This window comes from Corvus kubaryi, unplaced genomic scaffold (assembly GCF_017639235.1).
Source record: "Corvus kubaryi isolate FWS band 111438036 unplaced genomic scaffold, C.kubaryi_AGA036_p1.0 37308, whole genome shotgun sequence".
In the NCBI taxonomy this organism is placed as follows: domain Eukaryota; kingdom Metazoa; phylum Chordata; class Aves; order Passeriformes; family Corvidae; genus Corvus; species Corvus kubaryi.
Genome location: NW_024581096.1, coordinates 9,686,657 through 9,706,494, shown reverse-complemented (window position 1 = coordinate 9,706,494; position 19,838 = coordinate 9,686,657). Strand labels below are relative to the sequence as shown.

General features: G+C 37.2%; 1 protein-coding gene across 1 annotated transcript in view; it reads right to left on the bottom strand.

Annotated features, from left to right (window-relative positions):
• Positions 1-19,838, bottom strand: part of OXCT1 (3-oxoacid CoA-transferase 1) — an 81,309-nt gene that overhangs the window by 29,312 nt on the left and 32,159 nt on the right. The window contains exons 8-11 of the mRNA XM_042028431.1: positions 7,439-7,546; positions 4,732-4,843; positions 4,168-4,262; positions 3,406-3,454 (exon numbers count right to left, since the gene is read on the bottom strand). Coding sequence (XP_041884365.1) covers positions 3,406-3,454; positions 4,168-4,262; positions 4,732-4,843; positions 7,439-7,546 — 364 coding nt within the window. The remainder of the gene's footprint in view (positions 1-3,405; positions 3,455-4,167; positions 4,263-4,731; positions 4,844-7,438; positions 7,547-19,838) is intronic.

The window sequence follows — 19,838 nt, the reverse complement described above, 5'->3', positions numbered from 1 at the left end:
CTTGAGTCAAGCAATGGAGCACACCTGGCAGTGTCTTATTTTGACTCTGTCCAGGCCCCTTTACTTCCTCTTCTGCCTGTGCTTTCAATCAGTCTAGGCAACAAACATTTACACAGGGTGCCTCTGAAAAGGCAGAAGAAATATAGATGAAGGTGGAATTATAAAAACAGCATGGTAAACCTGAGAGGAAAAAAAACCAAACCGAAATATTTTAGCAACAGGTGACATAGAGAAGAAACAGTGTAACAACAAAGGGGAAGGGGAATAAGACATCATTAAACAGTTTCCAGAAAACAAAGGAAAAAAGCCAATGAGATTAACTAAGAGAATGGGAAAAGGGAGAGGAACAGTCCATAAAACTTGAAGCAGAGATCTAAGGTAAGTGCTTTAATTATTGAGTTCATCTGATATATATTTTATGCCATTTGCATGGAAATTAAATTTTGACACACAGAATAGTATAGAATTAAGGTCATACAAGTGGGTCCTGCACACTTCTCAAGAATTCACCATGCTAACACCCAGACCTGCTGAGACTGCCTGAATTATCTTTCCCTACAGGGCACCCATCCAATGCAGTGGGAGAAAAAACAGGGTTTGCAGGCAGCAACATGGAGATAGTAGCCTGGGATAAAGTGACAAGGTAAGGTAATGATGAGAAGAAAGACACACAGGCTTAGGACCACAGAATAATGTAAAAAGAGCACCACATTACCCACTACTTGAAAATGCTCTCAGGAGGTCAGTACTTTTAAATATTTCTGCTGTAATACAGTAGTGTGTAATACAGTAGTCTACCTTTCAGTCAAGATATACTTCATGTGAGACATTAAGAAAATGGGACAAACAGAAAAACCCATACATATTTCAGAGCAATACAATTACATTTGCAGAGAGAAATTTGGCAACAGCCAAAATCAAGTATATGTTTAAAAGACTTCAAACTGGACTTTGGAGCTGATACTGGATCATTCCAGTTAATGAATGAGAACAAGACTAATTTCTACTCCTCTGCCATTTAGCTTCTGTTTTTTCTGTCTTGGGGTGACCATCTGATGTGTATCCCTTATGCTGCTCTATGCCCGGAAATTAATTCTGTGCCTTTCTGTGCCTTTAAACTGAGCCTGAGAGGGGGGAAAGGAAAAAAACTGAGGAAACTTCTCAAAGCGGTTGTTCAAGGACACAGATACACACTCCTCTGCATCCTGCTTGCGGTAGAGAGGGGAGGAAGCACCCTGCTTGCTTTTCAGACAGCTTGTGGCTCTTTTTTATCTGGAGGGAGACAGAGAATTGAACTTTGTTTTCATGGGACTTTGGTTTTTTCCCTTCTTCTTTTTTTGGACTGTTTCAACATCAGAACACATCAGGAAAATTTTTCATCAAGGCCCCAGAGGTGGGCCCACCACAACCCAGCTCCAAGGAGGGGGAGAGAGACTACAGAAGGACTCTGAAATTTTCTCAGGTTTCTCTCCACAGTGAGAAGTTTTATTATTTAGCATTATTATCCTTTTCCTGTTTGTTTGTTAAAGAAATACTTCTTATCTCTTTCACTTTCCTCTGAGGAAAATTTCTTTTTTCCCAAACCTGGTGGGGGAGGGGTGGTTGTGACCTGCCTTCTATCAGAGGATATTTTTCCTCCAAATTTGTCCAAACCAGCACAACATGGTTTTACAAATTTGGCTGGAAAGTACCTAGAATGGTCTTAATCCAACCATGCGAATGTTTCAGCAATTATAGCAATAACTATTTTGGTGGTAGGTCTGAGGTTAGTCTATCCCATGTCCTGTCTACTGCAGCTTCAGAGGGACATGTGAAGCTGCTTAACATCGAATTACCAATACTAGAATAATCTAATTTCCATGTTCCATTCTGACCTCTTAGGTTCATCCCTTCTAGATTAACTCTTAAAAAATGTTTTTCAACTGTAAATAACAATTCAAGATTATCTTGACTCCCACGTTACAGCACAACTTTTTCAGAGAATTTATGAAGTTCTTGGGTATTTTTTCACTGTCACTCTGTTAATATGTTCATTTTTCATGCACACCCATATTAAAACTTAAGTTCTAATGTGCATGCATATGATTTCACACTTACAGTATTTTTTTTTCTTCTAAATATTTTTTTTCCTTCCACACCTCTGACATATTCCTTCATAGAGTGTATCAAAACAATTACATAGATACTGGTGAAATGGTGGAGTAGATTTCTTAATAATATTTTATTTCAAACCAGAAAATGGCCTCAAATAACTCCACATTTAAAATATAGTACAGTAACAGGGCAATTACATAGCACTATGATAAGTATCATTTAGTTGAGCCACGCAGCAAATGTTTCAAGCCAGTGAACAATTGCTGGACTGATATTAAATTTAAATTATTTTATGCCAGTGTTTTATCTCCTTTGACTTTTCAGAGTTTAATTGTACTTGCTAACAGCCACTGAGAAAGGTACTGTCTGTATAGATACATATGTACACACTCATACATGTATTTGTATGTATGCATGTGTATATTTGAATAAAAAATATGAAATGTGTATACTCGAATGAAAAATATTAAATGTGTATATTTTCCATATGAAAAAACAACTAAAATGTCAGCTCTATCACCTACAGCATTAACATCATCAGCAGCAAGGTTCCAAAGCCTACTTCTGTTTGTCACAATGCAATATTTAAGTGTATCGTTACATGGAAACAGAGAATATACACAGGCACAACTTTTCCACGAAAACAAAAAGAAATCAGACAGGTGCACTAAATCATAAGAAATGTACATTTTTACATTGCATTGCTGCTTCTGAGGTGAAATGCCCCAAAACAGCTGGGCAACCACAGTATGTGAGAACTGCCATTCCCTGCTAACAGCGGCAAAAGCAGCTGCCTGCAGCAGCGCCCTCAGTGTGCCAGGTCCCAGCTGGGCAGCTCTTTCCCCCTGCCTTGGCTACCACTCCCTCTCTGAATGCAAATGAGTTCTATTCTTGGCTGGGAATAAACCAGGCCATTATACACAGGATGTTTTAAAACATGTCCCAAGCATAAATCATTGAAAACCATTTTCTAGAAGACTCAAGGTGAAAAGTAGCAGGAAAACAAACCCATATTCCCATACAGGCTGCACGAAACAATCTCACTTCTGGAAAGGATGATTTGACCATTTACTGACTGGTCTGGAAGAGAGTCTCCCCCAGTAGCTACTGAAATGAATCAAAGCATGAGCTCTAACTAGAATATTAAACATTGTCATTGATCAAAAGAAGCCTTCACTTAAAAGACAAATACATTAATATTTATTATCAAATAAAACAGGACGCTGGGTTCAAATACTGTGTCAAAAGAAAAATTTTAGATTAACAATGAATAGTCACTTTCCATTAATTAAATTTAATTTAAATATTTACCTGCATTAATCAGATCTGGATCTACTTCATTTTCAAGTGGATAAGGACCCTGATAACAATACAGATGTATGTCAAACTTTATAATAAAATAAATACCTTTAAAATACAATCCATAATTACCGTATTATTTCTAATGCTTATTACTGAAAACAGATCATGGCAGACATGCGTTTTCTTATCTTTTTTTTATCAGAATTCTATTTTTTATCAGAAAAAAATCCTGACATTACAAGGCATGATTTACATCAAGTAACGTATCAGGGCTGATGGACATATTGTTCAAGGATGTTAGAGTTACTAAACAACCTTGAAGTAAGAGGTTTGTTTGATTTGGGGGTTTTTTTTGTTCTTAACCAAAGCGACAGACATTTTTCAGAAAAAGGTCATAACTGCAACTTCATAAAGCCACGTGACTAGTAGTAAAGACAGTAAAAATAATATTCACTTTAAGCTTTATTTAAAATTATGTTTGATAAGGTTTACACTGCTCGGTCTTGCAAACTCCTGATGATTCTGAGTCCAGAAAATCACATACTTAAGGACATCCTTAGCAAAGTAGCACCATAATCATAAAATGATCATTTCCTAAAAAACTTCCCTGCAGCACAATGAGAATTTTATGGTGATGTAACATAGCACATATTTGAATACAATTTTTTAGTAATATAATAATCAAGTTGGAGGTGGGCAGGAAATAAAATACAGCCACAGGAAAATACAAACACTATAATAAGATATATTCTGACCAAGATATATTCTTACCAAACCCAGGACTCCATTTTCACTCTGTAAGTGAACAGTTATATCTGGACTGATAAAGTTACTGGCCAACAGTGGGATTCCAATACCCAGATTAGCTGAAAAGAAGTGGTTAAGGCACAAACACTCATTGTAAACTAATAAATTTTTAAAAATTACTATTGTACTATGAGTTGATTGGAACTATTCCCTTCACAAGCACTTTTGTTTTTACTTAGATATCTCATATTTGTGATGAATTATTTTGCGATTTGAACTGTCTAATTGCATTCTGTCAAATCCTTTACATGACAAAAAAAGCCCAACAGTGCAAGTAAAGCTTCTTTTCCAAGTTTTTCAAGAAATTCTTGTGACACATTTAACTGCTAATAAAACCACCAGAAATAAAAACTCCACATATTTTATGTCTTAGCATCCCTTCTATTTCAATTGGGTATTAATAAAATGAGAGAATCCCAGGGTCTGGTAAAGACAATAAGCATGTTAATTAACCCGTTCTAAACAAACCATTTGGGTTTGTTATTCTAGTCAGCAATCACTTTAACCTATGGCACAACTGAAGGATACCATACATGCCATCCTCAAACTCTAAAGCAGCCCGTTTGATGATCCTCTCCCTCACATTGTCTCCTGTTTTTTGTTGGGCTTTTGAGCCTTCAGGCTTTCGGATTGATAAGCGCTGCAAAATAAGAAGTAATCATAAGTAAAGATTAGAATCCAGATTCTTGCTTCTCAAGACACAAAAGCCTGATTTGTGATTGCACTGAGATACTTGCTCTAAGAATAAAGTTATTTATTCATCTTCTACAAAAAACAACCTTTTATTTTATGCATTCAAGCTTATCTAGGCAAATGGAGTCATCAAATATCGCCAATGACAGCCTTAGAGCAAAATATTATTTCTTCATCTGTATTGCCAAGCCTGATACATAGAGAAGTGGTGAAGAAGGCACCAAGCATTAGTGGAAATACTAGCAAGTCTGAGATTCATTACCCCAGAGATACCTAAATAGATTCATAAAATGTCAGCCAAAAATACAAATACTGATCTCTTTCTGCATTCATTCAATTCAATGAGCTATTCTAGATTTATAAGGATGAGACAGACAAATGCCATTCATCTAAAGAAACTGGGAGCTAAGAAACAAAGTTTTCAAACATAAATCTCTATAATCTTGCACACCTCCATGAAGTTGTTTCCTGAAATTTTCTCATCTCAAGTTGATGTTCTGTAAATCACACGTAGGTGAAAATGCCAAGACATTCAAGAAATTTGTAACATCTTTCTTTTAAATGATTGTCTACACAGACTATGTTCTTTCACATTTCTCCTACGCATAAAAAATTCCTCTGGGCAACATCATGTCCTGCACCCCCATATGTCTTTATACCCTCTCCTTCTTCAGGCTACAATTAACACATCAGAAAAAATTATCCTGCTACTTTTCATCACCACAAAAGAATTTTTGCAGAGTCACTCTCCCCTTAGGCAGTCAGAAACAGTCAGTATCAATCCTCTTGAATTTCCCATCAACTTCCTTTTTATGCCTTGGCTATTTTCCCTAGAATTGCTTGACTTGTGGATTACGGATAAAGTAAGAACAATTACAGAGGGTTTCTACACAGCAAAGAGAAGGCTGGATAGAAATTATAGCTGGTGCTAGAGACCACTTTTGAGCCATATTAGGCAAGAACTGCTATTTAAAGCCAGTAAGAACTATGACAGACTAGCTTATTTTTATTTCTTATGTTCCTCATCTTCTCTCACCACTTATCCTACTCAGTGCTTTTCTGTGTACAGCCAGTTCATATATAAAATTTAACGTAAGAGTAAATAAAGCTGCCATTTCTTTCCTATACCTCTAGTAATGAGAGGTGCCACTGCCAGAATTACAAAATTCCATAATCAAAATTAATCTCTGTTACAATTTTGCTTGGCAGTTAACAGTAGCTTTCTCCCTCACCCCTGCCCCACTTTTTTTATGAAGCATATAGGGAAGGGGGCAGATGACTGGGTAGGTATGCAACAGTCATCATTCAGTAGGTATTGACTAAATCCGTATTCCGTTATGCAACCAAGATGCAGTAGAAGCAATAGTTTAATAAATGAAGAAAAGATTTCTGTCATAAAAGGTAAAAAGCTTTTCTGGGAGATAATGCAGCCATTCCGGAGAAGAACACAGGCCATTAATTGCAATCTAACCTAACATAACCAGAGGAGAAAAAAAAAAGTTTGACACATCTGTTTGCAGTCAATTACTCAACAACATGCAATATGCTTTTGCAGAATGAACAGATGGAATTAAAAAAAAAGCTTCTTAATCCTAGCATTCACAAAAGAGAATGCTCAGGGAAAAGACACTGTATGACTTTCTAGGACTTTGTGACTTGATTTTAATAACAAAAGTTTAATTATCACAATTCCTTTCTGCACTTTTTTCTCACAGATTTTTTTTTTCCTTGTGTCATATATCTTCCCTTCTACCAGCTTTTCTGACAACATTTTGAATAAGTCCCAGCTCCAGAATATGAAGACACAGAAGAAATACAGAATTTTCAACTGCACTTTAAAACCATTGTCACATCACCAAATGAATATAGGGACATAGCCTGAGTGTGACAAAGACACAAAAACAACAAAGAACAATTACATAATCATAATTTTCTTGGATGTTTTCAGTGGTGGAATATTATTGCTGGAATTTTAATAGTTATTGACATATTTTATTCAGACCAGAAAGACCACCAGCTAAAAAAGTTCCTGATTAAAGAAAAAGGAACAAAGGTTTCCAGGACCTTCGCAACATAACATAATTCAATACACGGCACAAAAGGGACTGAGGCTGGCCCTACCTGCCCACATCAAAAGCTCTCCAGTGGAAAAGAAAGTAGCTACTTGTCAAAGTCAGATCCTTGTCTAGGTGTTCCTCTTGTTGTGTCTACAGCAGGTGAACTGAGAGAGGGAAGGAGAATGAAGTAGCATTTTCCACTAGATTTTCAACTGCAGTAAATTCATCCAGGGCTACAGGCAGTTGCTGTAAGTTATTCCGGGACTTAACCACAGAGTCTGAGGTGTAAGAAAGAAGGCTCAATCCTCAGGCCACCATCTAACTACATAAGTACCTACCTAAGCTCCAGTTCTTAGCAGAACATGATGGGTCTTTCTTACACTATTTTCTCAGTGCTAAGACTTGGAGGCTAAAGTAAAAATCATACAAATTTTAAATACACCCCAAGCTGAAAACTGTTGTGACTGAGAAGCTCAGCTACTTACTTCAATTCTTTTCTCAAACTTCTCTCCTTGTAACAGACGATCAACATAGATTTTGGGAACATGAATGTCTTCTGGGGCAAATGCTCCTATATCAACAATTTCTTCTACCTACAGAGTGAAAAGGAAAAGTGAAAATATTTAGAAAAAAATATTCAATGAGAGGTTTTATTACCAATGAAGTTTTGAAATTAAATATTAATATACAGCAGATCACATCAAGAAAACTAAGGAAAGGGACAAAATAGATATAGTCTTTAAAAGAGGTTAACTTTGATGCTTATCTGTCCTCTTCTTTCAAAGCATATTTCTTCATACAAATTGAAGGTAATTTATGTTTTAACGGGCCCATTTGTACGGCCAACTTGAAGAAATATACTATGTACAGTTACTTCAGAGTTGTTTGTACCTGCAAGTAATTTCTGCCCAAACAGAGGAAAACAATATGCTAGTAACAAAATATCAAAATATAATGGAGAAATATGACTTTAGAGGATACAAACACAGAAACTGGATCAAAGGTTTTTCATAGTGTACTCAAAAATAAAATAGAAAACATATGAACTGTAATAATGGATTGCAAGAAAGAATATGCAAGATGAAGATCTAGAAGTCTTTACAGCTAGTGAAACAGATTTAGCACAAAATAACACTCATCCACACATAGTAGATTTGAAATGTCACCTATCTGGAGCACCATAGACAATAGGGGTTTCCTTCCTCTGTCTGAGTTGTGGGGTGGTCTAGTTAGAGACCCTGCTGTAGACAGATACCTGCAGCACAGACCCTCAGCCATGGCTGGTGCTTTCCCTGACAAGTCTGAGGCACACAGAGAACATCTCACTCTGCCACAAAACAGACACTTAGTGTTGTTTGCAGTGCTCCAACCACAGGGAGAACATGTAATGTTAGAGCAACAGGCAAAGATAACAGACAACAATCTACTACACAGGACATAAGAATGTACTCGAAGATTAAAAGAAAGTTTCCAAAATGCTTTACCACCAGCAATTTATTAAACTCTTAGGGATGTCCAAACACTAATGACCCCAAAACAAGACCCGGGGTATGGTAAGGGTAAAGCTCTTAACAGCTATCAGCAGTGAAGCAACATTAAAGAGTTTAAAACTCAATCTGATATCCTATTGCACAATATGATCAATACTAAAATCTATAGTACATCCAATAGACAATTAACTTCCTGCTGTGCCTTGAACTGTGACAATAAACAAACAAAGAAACCAACTAATCCACCCTAAAAGCAGGAGAGGGAGAAGAAAAAGTAAAAAACTAAAGGTCACAGGATCAGGTTCAGATGATCCCTAAAAAAAGCCCTGGATTAAAGAGACAGAGAGGATGTGTTGTGAAATCTGCAATGAAAACATCCTAAGCAAGAGGCAAGAACAGCTACCGCAACACCAGCCTTAGTGTTCATGGAGAGCAGAGGCCCACATCCAGAAAGCCCTTACCAAAGATAAGGAGGAGACAATCAAATCAGTATCATGAAAATTCTGACTTGGGTATTCATGAAAAAATGCTACAGTGTCATCCATCTCACTTGAAGTTTCTTATTTTATACACACATTTCAAGATTAATATGGAGACCAAGTCAAAGACAGGGTAAAATGAAAAAATCCTGAAGCACACAGCTGAAGCACAATGCACTTCTGGTGCAGCGACTACTGTCAGAAAATGCTTGAAAAGGAGGAGAAGCAGGAGACAAGGCTTTCCAATGAAGCAATAGGCAAGCAGATGATCTGCTACCAGCAGAATTCCCAAATTCATCCTTTTTAATTAAATTTGTCTTCACTTATCAGATGGAAAACTAGGCCTGGGGAATACTAATTGCTCCTGATTTGAACTTTCTCACAGAATAACTACATTTATTTGCTGCAGCAGCTGAGATTATAAAACCAAAATCTTGGCACAATTCAACAAACTCCAACAGAATTATGCTGTCAGAAAACTTGACACACTGAGTCTCTCCCCCCATAGAATACACAGAATAAATTATTCATCCAACAATAAATTGTTGGATTTTGTTATCAGTCACGCCATTCTGCTAATTGGTTTGTATTTTGTCTCTTGGGACACAGCAGTCAGCCTGATAGCTTTTCCTCTACTATTTCCAAACATTATCCTAAATGAACATAACACTGCAAACTGTATTTTGTCCTAGGGATTCTAGATAAGCCTAAGGAACCTTGACGACTGGAACACCTTTCCATGTTCTACCATTATGTGGAATAAGCATCAAATGTAACTAAAATTAAATATGTTTAAATATCTCCACAGTAGTAAAGAGGAATTTTGAGAAGGGATTAAGAATTTGCATGTGATGTATGAAAAATTAACTGTCTTCCAGTTCTGCAAGTGAAATAATCAGCACGTTTACATGGAAAAGGGAGAATTCACGCAGATGAAGTACAAACGCCGTCTGAGTGCTCCAGCTCTCTCTCCCAGGGAACTCAATGATGAAGCACCGTGCATGGGCTGCCTGCCATCAATATTGCCAGAGATGAAGCTGTGCCAGCTGAAGTGACACCAGGAAATCTGATGGCTATGGGAATCAGCACCTTAGTGCCTGTGGCCACCGCAAGGCATTGCCCAAGTATCTTTCTACACAAGAACAATACTGCAAATTTAGTAGTCCCATCACTGGGCAAATTCACTTCACTTTCAGGCTTCATATTTCTTTATGAGTTGGCTCTGTAACACCCCTGTAGCCAAAGCCTCAAGGAGAAAGGCAGGAGTGCATTCATATTAATAATTCAAAGAATGTGTGTGAGTTTTTCTCCTGCTCTGCTCTCATCCTACCTATGCTTCTGTTCTTTCTGTTCTGTATTCACCCTGCCTCAGGCTTTATTTTGTAACATACAGAAGAATCTTTGTAAACATCAAAAATTACTATGTGTCATCCCACCCAAGAGGCACCAAGTCTGGCAAAGCATAGAGAGGGAACTAATCAGGGCAGACCACCTCCTGTACTCTTTGTAATTAGAAAATCAAAATCCTCTGGTACCATTTAGATTGCCTTGATCATCTCAAATCTTCATTTCATCAATGTGCAAAAAGACAGAAAATGTTTACATCTTTGCTGTACCGGCAGAGCTAAAAAGGAACTTCATGAGACCACCAGGGCTGACTGCCCTTTTCTGGGAATGCTCTGATCCCTGATTCAAAAATCCCTTCGTTGTTCCAAGAGTTTCATAGTATTGGAGGTTTCTTCCTGGAGATAGTGTTCTTGCAAATCTCTGACTGCTGACAGTGGAAGGAGGATGAATGAATTCAGTCCTTTCTGAACACTGGTTTATCTGTAAATACACCTAGAACATAGAAGCTCTTCTCCAGTACGATTCACAAGAGCCTTCTGCCATTCCTTTTGATATCGGCACTCACAAAGGCAGTGGTCATTTGCTTCACTATATCACTTCCTTCTCTAATTTACATCTACTTTCCTTTTTAAAGCAATTTGAATTCCTTTCCTTTACAGAAATCCAGCTACTCTTCTATTTTTATTTCGGAATTTCTGAACGCTTCCAGAGAGAAAGAGGGAACCTTGATAGTTATGGATTTCTAGTAAGAAAAATAAAAAACTCTGGTTCCTGACCAAAAATTGGTAAGGAAATGACAATGACAAATTATTAATGCCAAAACACTCAAAAATAAAAAGGTCTTTGTTTTGAATATGTTCCATCTACCTACTTCTGCAGCCTAAATATGTACTTTATGATATGTTACATGTTTTCAGCAGGTTTAGTTTTAAATCTCAGCTTTCATAAAACTAAGCTATAACCAGAAATTACAATATGATTTCTTATTACAGAAAAAAAATTAAAACATGTGCATATGAAAGAAAGAAAGAGATGGGGGAGAGTCAGAGCCTAACAAACCTGTGCATTTTTAAGTAGCTTATTTTTACACTTACTTCATCAAATCTCTCTATCACTATCTTAGTACACTTCAGTTCTTCAAACTGAAATAGTGACCATTCCTAGCAGAACATTAGTAATGTAAAACATTACAACTGGTTAAATGTCCAAAACAACAAGAGGAATGAAATAAAATTTAGCCCCTTAGACGCTTAAGACAAACTCATCAGTACACTTCTTCAGTTCACTACTGGAAGAGTGTGAATGTCACTGCAAAATTCATTCTAACATTCATAAAATCATAAAATTTAAAAAACCTTAAAATACATAATAAGGGCTATAAGACTAAATTTTGTATGCATTCAAGATCACAGAAACTGTGATCAACCATTCATGATAGTTAATGACAAACAAGAGGGGGAAAAAAGTTAATTGTTTAGACTGCATTTCACAAAAGGCTTTGATATTTTAAAACTGTGAAATACACTCTGAAAACAGTTCATTAGAAATTAAGAACACACTATAAAAATTTACTGAACTACAGAAAAAAGCAAAGCAGGTTACTGAGCTCCGCCTGCATGAAGGGAGATGAAACAGAGGATCTTCTAAGTTAAATTACTTGCTTTTCTAAGATCAGACAGACTATGAAATTTCTACTCCAGTCAAAATTCCACAGTAATGGAATGACAGCCAGTCAATATCCAGAAGATATTGAGAGAGTTTTATATCTTTAAAGAGAGTTTTATATCTTTAAAATCAAGCAACTACCAAATAGCCTGATAAAGGCACATCTTGGTCAATAATTACCGCATTATGGTCACATCAGACTTCAAATAAATGTTTTCATAAGCATACTGAGTGGCAGGGAACAGTAAAAACCTGAAGTTCATATTTGTTAGACAACTTTTCACATAATGAGCCAGGTCTGGGTCACACTGAAGGTCCACTTAGCCAAGTAGCCCTTCTTCTTAGCAACAGGATCTTAAAAGACAGTGTGGTACTTCTGGTTATCTTCTCCCAGCTGCTAGCAAGTGCCAGCTGCAGGATGTCCTCAGTCAAAGGCTGGACATATACCACCTTCTTCATAGCTTCTGACAAGGAACTAACAGTTTTCTTAGAACCCAAAAGACTCTATTGATGCATTTCTTAAATTTAACTAGTTTCTTATTACCTCTTGTAATTCACTGTGTACTCCCTTCTCTGTACCATACAGGAACAGCACACAGCAGTTCTTTATTCGTCTGTTCCATGCTGTTGAAGATCCTATGTACCTTTATGTGTTTTTCTTCTTTCTAGTAGACTGTTATCCTCTGTAAACACCACAGAGAAAAACAGTGAGATCTGTTGCCAGTATGTCATATCTGATCATTAGGGAAGCAAAACTGACATAAATCTCCTACATTTTCGTCATGTGGCTACATATCCTCCTAAATCAGGAGCCCCTGCTAGAATATACTCAATTCACCTTTGTTTTCTCTGTTCTAAATCTCCTCAATTACCACCTCCACTTGTAGTTGTTGCCTCAGGCTTAATCTCCTCTCACGTTTCTCCGCACCTGCTGCCTGTTTCCTCCAACAGCCCCTTTCTGTTCCATGCATTTGACGTCTTCCTCCATGCTGTACTGCTGACAGCAGAGAAGAAAACAGACAGCACCAAATTACCTGCTCTAGGCACTCACACACAGCAGCTCCAGAATAAACACCACAAAGAAAAGAGGAATCACACCTGATTATCTGCAAAGGCTATGTATCTGTAAAGCCGTGTGCATGCATGAAAGAATATCAAAAATTTAACCACCAGTCTCTGAAGAGGTTCTCCTATACACATAGAACTACACTGCAGAAATTTTTAAGCGAGTCACATATTAGCACAGCTAGGATACATAATAGTCTTAAGTTCCAAGAACATGTTCAAAGTCTGAAGATACTGACATTTCTCAAAGAAGTTCCTCCTTTAAATTGATGGGCTTGCTTGTTTGATGACTTGCACCAGGATGACTGTATAATTCTGTATCCACAAAAAAGTGAAAGTGAACATAGCTGTTCTCTTATCTCCTTAAATTCATTCCTCTGGATTTTACAGTATTATTCTATGGTAAAATTACCTGAATAGAAAGCATGAGAGAGCACTTTAAGATCCAGCAGTCTAGCAGTCCCAGCATTACCAATCAAACCAGCCTCCTGCAGCAGGCACACCTAAGGAGTGATTCCTTCCGAAACCCTGTGGTTGCTCTGATGTAAGTCATCAGTGAACTCCTGCTGGCTGTGATCACATTTTGTGATTTCTGCTTTCTTGATGAAATGAGGTGATAAAGCACCCAATTTGTATTCAATACCTAGGTTCTTAACAAAAAATAAAACATAACCATCCATGTGGGATATATACAAAATCACCTTCTCACATCTGGAGATGGCAATTTTGGAAAATATTTTTTTAGATTGCATGAAGTAATTATTTTTCAATCATAGAATTAAATAAGGGGAGAAGAGCCAGAAGACAACAAACAAAACCCACAATCAGTGAATATGGTCTTCATTTGCTAAGGGCTAGTTAATAGTAGAAGAACCTGTTTAATCTGTACTCTGCCAAATAAGGGGACTGTCCACATCCCAAATACTACTGCTCCGGAACAGAATAGCTGATAGCAATATTAACTCTAGTGCAATATAATTTAAAAAAAATTTTGCAAACAAAACACAAGTTGCTTTAAATACATTATTGCTATACTTTGTTACTTATTTTCAAATTACTTTAGAATGAAAGCCTTTGAACTTTATTAGAAGGTAAAAATAAATAACTGACTTTCTAATTAAAATTATTCATATTTTACCAGCAATAATTGAACCTCAAAAAAAACCCAACCATAATCACAACGAAAGATTTTATTTTCTTACTCACATCAGAGAAATAACAAATGAAAAAAGACTAAAAGAGCTATCAAATCCTACGCATTCCAAGAAATGTAACTTAAAGGTCAGGAGATAAATATAAGCTTAACTTTCAAAAATGAACTAAATAAAATTTATATACTGAAGGGAGAAGTAGTAAAGTAAAATAAATGTATAAAAATAAATCAGAGATTTAATTGCACTATCCAAGAAAGTGGCTTTGGTACTTTACAGTCTATTTAAGTGCAACGAAACCACCCCCAGATTCAATGAATGTCTCTAACTAAGCATCAGACCAGAGTATGCTCCGCAGAAGACATATAGCAATGTAATCCCATTAAAACAACATATTAGCAGCTGGTTTATAGCCAATTATGTTGCTGGTTCACTCTGGTAAGAAAAAGAACTCCTGCACGCATTTCAATAAAGGTAACAAAAAGGTAACTTCATCCCAAAATGGCATGTTCTGCCCATACATCTATTAGTTCTCCTTATTTCAGATGTTCGTTATAGACGGTGGTAATTTACAAAGATTTCTGAAAACTACTTGACATGCTACCACTTTGTTTCTCAACAAGAAGTTAGTGTGGTCCATTTCACCTTCAGAATCATGGCAGATATCCCAACTCCCTAAAATACTCAAAATAAATAAACTTCTCTGCAGTTGAGGAAGAAGGTAATCAGGGTACTTTTCAAGGAAAAGTTTGAAAGAAAGAAAACAATTGATGTGACTTAGACACTTTCAACAGGCCACAGAAATGTGTGTATAAAGAGATTGTCAGTAACAAATTTTAAGAAGAATTAAAGTTTTCTTGCATGTAATCATTATCCTTCCTAAAAGCTGCCTGGAAAAGAGAGCACTAGACACAGATGTAAATTAAAAAAACCCAAGAATAAACTGCTTTACAGAACCAAAATTATTATTTGAAGCTGGCAGAAACATTTAAATCAGTCCTTCAAACTATAAAAATAGAATTTTCTGCTTATCATAACCTAATGAGAAAATTCTGATTTCACTAGAAATGGTGAAATATTGTCATTAGCAAAAGTGCTCCTTATCCCACTGCTTACCGAGCCAGCTGGCTACATATTTCCCCCATTCTAATCAGGATTATTTCACAGAATCATCTGAGTCAGAAGGGACCCACAAAAATCATGGAATACAACTCTTAACTGAGTGACCCGTATGGGCATCAAACTCACAACTTTGGCATTACTAGCACCATGCTCTGACCAGCTGAGGCAATCTGCTCATGTCTTTGCTTTTCTTCACTTTTTTCAACAATAAGAAGAAAACTGATAAAATACATTTGACTTATTCCAAAGGTTAACAAAAAGGAGAGGTGTGCTTCTTTCTCTATTATAAAAACCCCAGGAACGCCTGTTCAAACCTGAAGTTGTTTTAAGATTCATTTAGTTATTGCCTTCTCCAGAAGAATCAGAAGCGGCAAACTAAGGATCTCAGTATCTAATTCATGGGAATATAAATGGGAGTGCATTTCCACACACTGGACAGCATGAGTGCGAGTTATCTAGAACAGAATTTAATAAAAGATCTGAGGAGGAGGAAAAAAAAAAAAAGGAAGACTAGGCAACTGTTTGGGACACAGAAATGGAAAACTACTCTGTTGTCCTTGTTCATTCTTTTGCCATTGTCTGCAGCCTGAAAAATCAACATTATTTAAGTCAAGTCAGTCTTGGTATCTCAACCCATTACTTCTCTTCAAATATTCACTTTTTTTTACTGAGTAATTCAATAGCATTTGCAGGAGAGGGATGCTGCAAGAGCTAAAAGGATGCTGCTAAAATCTGAGCAACTGATTCAATTACTCAAAAATTTTCACTGCAGCAAAAGTTATGAGGCTGCAGCTTTTCAAATCTCAGTATTTTGACCACCTGAAAAAATGCCCTTGCTTCATGTCAGAAGGCAATTTTTTTGGAAGGTTTTCAATTTGGATGTCAAATCTTTCTCATCCTATACTAGAAATCTCCATCAGAGATGTTAATAGCAGAGAAAACAAACTAATGCTTTAAGACACCAGGATATACACTTGCAGATTCTTTGATTCATGCCTAAAATTCTCCCATCTTTTCAGTGCTACAATAATGCATGATTTTAAATGCAATGACAGGTAAGTCAATTGATTTACACATCTTACAAAGCAGAGCTGAAAAGTTAAATTTATAGTATTGTAAACCCTATTAATTTTCAAATTCTCATGATAGAAGAGTCTGGGGGTGAGATTCTTTTTGGCAAATCAAAATTGCTGTGGCAATGGCGTGCAAACGTTTCTAGGAGCTGCTTTTCCAAAACAATACTAGTAGTCTCTGAATTTCAATTTCAGTACTTCTCTGACTTGTTCTTTAACTTTCTATGACTGGCATCACTATAGCCACCAAACTGGTTGTTAACTTTGCTCAATATTGAAGGAGAAAAGCCATTAAACACTTCAGCCTTCCTTGTAATCTGCACTGATAATTTTACTCACTTCACTGAGCAGTGAAGTATCCTTGGTCTCCCAGCCCACTATGTATGTATTCTTAAAACGATTTCTTGCTACTTTCAAATAGTCTTTTTTTTTCGTACTGGGCTGGATATTTCTTAGAAGGTTAAGCTTTTTGGTTTATTTTGCTTTGTAATGCTTAGCCTCAGACATCTGACCTTAGTCCTCACTTTCTATCATGTTCCTTTTCTGTGTTTGAGATTACAATGATTGAGATCAAGGTCAAACTCCTACTGCTCTTCCAATACTTTCTCCATGTTGGAAAATTTTATTCTCAAACTCATTAACACAGTCTTTCCCTAACTTCATTTCTTCTTCGCTATACCTCCCAGAAGGCTTCATCAGTCCAAGTCCTTGAGCTTATGAAATCAGTACTCCTAAGAGACATTCCTCATATTTTGCTATTTTCCCTATACTTTCTAAAGATCATGAGCATGCATTTCAAACTTTCTCTCCCACAAGTATTCACTCAAATCCTTCAACTAAGGTTCCTCTGGGAAAGGTTATTGTAATGTCTCTACACTGTATTTGGGTTATCTAAATTCAGATCCACAGGCATCTCTGACTCAGGATTTAGCCAAGGCCTAGGCACGTAAATACACTTTTGCAGTCAAAAGCCCTGACTAACCACCTACATACTCAATATGCAAAGATATCTATACATATACATATACATGTAAAATTTATTACACAAGCATATTATGGCAACTAGAATTCTACTGTCACTTGTGCCAAAAGTAGCTGGTAATGTATCAGGGCTAAGAAGCTCAGTGTCCATCCTGTGACAAATGGGATTCTCAAACAAAGCCTTTCCCCCACTGCAGATCCACGGGACACTCCCTCACAACCACTGCCTGAGCACACGCAGACTCATCACTGAGCAATTAAATAGTATCAAAAAAGGCTGTAGCAACACAAAAGCTCAGGGGTTACAGCATTTGCACAGAAGGACCTCAATTCTACATCCTTCATCATGGTCCGTGGTTTCACAGAAATGTAAAGTCTGTGCCCATCCCAAAGCCATCCTCCACCAGGGTTCAGTTTTGAGTTCCATGGCTGGAGGCATCCAGGTGACAAAAAAGATTCTATCAGATTATTGTTCCACTTTAAAGTGGTACTTACAGGCTTTTTATAGTAAACTGTCACTGTGCAAAAATCTTGAAGAATTCCTCAGAACAGAGCTGTGCACATGAGGAAAGTTTTGCCCTTGTTAAAGCATTTGAAGGAATAGACACACACAAAAAAGGCTTATTTCCAGTTTCCTCAATAAAACCAAATGCCATGATTTAGCACAGATAACGGGATACAAATAGCTTATTTCAGTCTGATTCTGTCCCTTAGTGCCATGCAGTTCATTGTACCTGAGAAAATGGTGCTCACTGATGTGGCTGTGTTGTTACTAGGCAACCAGAGATAAAATGCAGGGCTTAATGATTTTTATTTAATGCATTTTTATGAGAAAGTATACTCTCTTTTTTTCCCTTCCCTGATATTATTTGAGGTGTAAATGTTATTTACCCAAGAAGATATATTTAGTCATCTTCTGTGATCTGAACAAGAAAATTATTCAAACTGGATATTCAAACAGTCAGTCAATAAATATTTCTAAACATATTGACCATTACCACTACCAAACACTTTCACTGTGGCAATGGCTGAGATTTAAAAGCACTTCACCAGGGACAAATATTCAGTAGGTCTCACAGCAGAGAAAAACAAGAAAGCAGATAACAGCTCAGGGTCATTTGGGACCTTTACAGACATTTCTGTACTCTTCTGCGGCAGAAAGCAAAAGCTTGAGCCTATTTACCCTTCCCCATGCTGTCATGACACCCACATCTGGCAAGGTCACACCATGTTTTCTCCTGTGGCTTTGGGCAGCCACAGCTCCCTAGAAAAAAGAGGTGTCATGACCGAAAGCCCCAGTGGGGCTCTGCTCAGACGGGTCTCTACAGGGAGATGCACATGTTAAGAAACACTCTGTTAACACAGCCCTCACCCTAGGAGTCTAGGCACCCATCCAAAAGGCCTCCCTGCAACTCCAAGCTGCCTTGCAGTTCATCTCTCATCACACAGTTCAACAGCTCTGTTAAGGGTCCTGACAGCAGTGACACCTCCTCAATTCAGCATGACCTTCGTTCAACAGTGTTGGAAGTGTTACCACATCTATAACACCACACAGCCTCTCAAGTTCCATCACATGCCGTGCTGTTCCTTTCAACCTTTACAAGAGCTGGTGGCTTGTATGTAACTTCTGACCGTTGGGTTTCTTTTATATCAGCCAATTTCTCAACTCTCCCATCTTTGCAACAGGGGCAGAAAAGTGCTTATGGATCTGAAAAACAACTGAAAGCCTCAGGCTGAGTGTAGGCATGAGAGCTCAGGTTCAAACAAAGCTACAGGTCTGACTGCATGCTTAACTTCTGCAAGTTCTGCAAGCTCAAGTGAGAAGATGAACTCCCTGCATCATTTTGCTTTCATATATAGATAAAGCCAAACTAACTGATGCTGCCAACATTATTTAGCATTTGTCTCTGCAAAGGTTAACTTCCAAATAACAGGAATCATGCATTTCAGTTGAAAGTTTTTTTTGACCTTCAATAATGGGTCTCCTTCAAATTAAAGTAGAAATTCCATTGGACTTGGCACAGTTGGGTTTTTACAGACAGTTATCTGTTCCTCAGATAACCTATCCTTACTACCCTGATTATCCTAATAACCTTATTAGCAGGCTATACTCCCTCTCACTTAGATAAACAAAAGATACGCATGCAACAGTTCAAAAAATTCATGCAGATCAGTAAGCACTTGTTGCATTTCATTAGAAGCTTACAATCAATGTATTTCTGATCCCAAAATGAGTACCAAATGGCTACTTCTGACCATTTCCCTATTCAATATAAACAAGGGTGAAGGTCAGATAGTTTATTCTGACATTTTAAAAATTAGTAATTCTTCACTGTGTGTCCCAAACATAACAGGTAATAGTACAGGCTGACTTCCTCCTTCAGACTCCTCTATGCACAGCCAAACTTGCTCCTCACAATACAGGCAAATTTTTAAGCAAACAACAGCTATCAGTCTGTGAGTTTGAGAAGTGGGGTTTATCTCTTATCCTTCACATCCACAAAATTTGCCT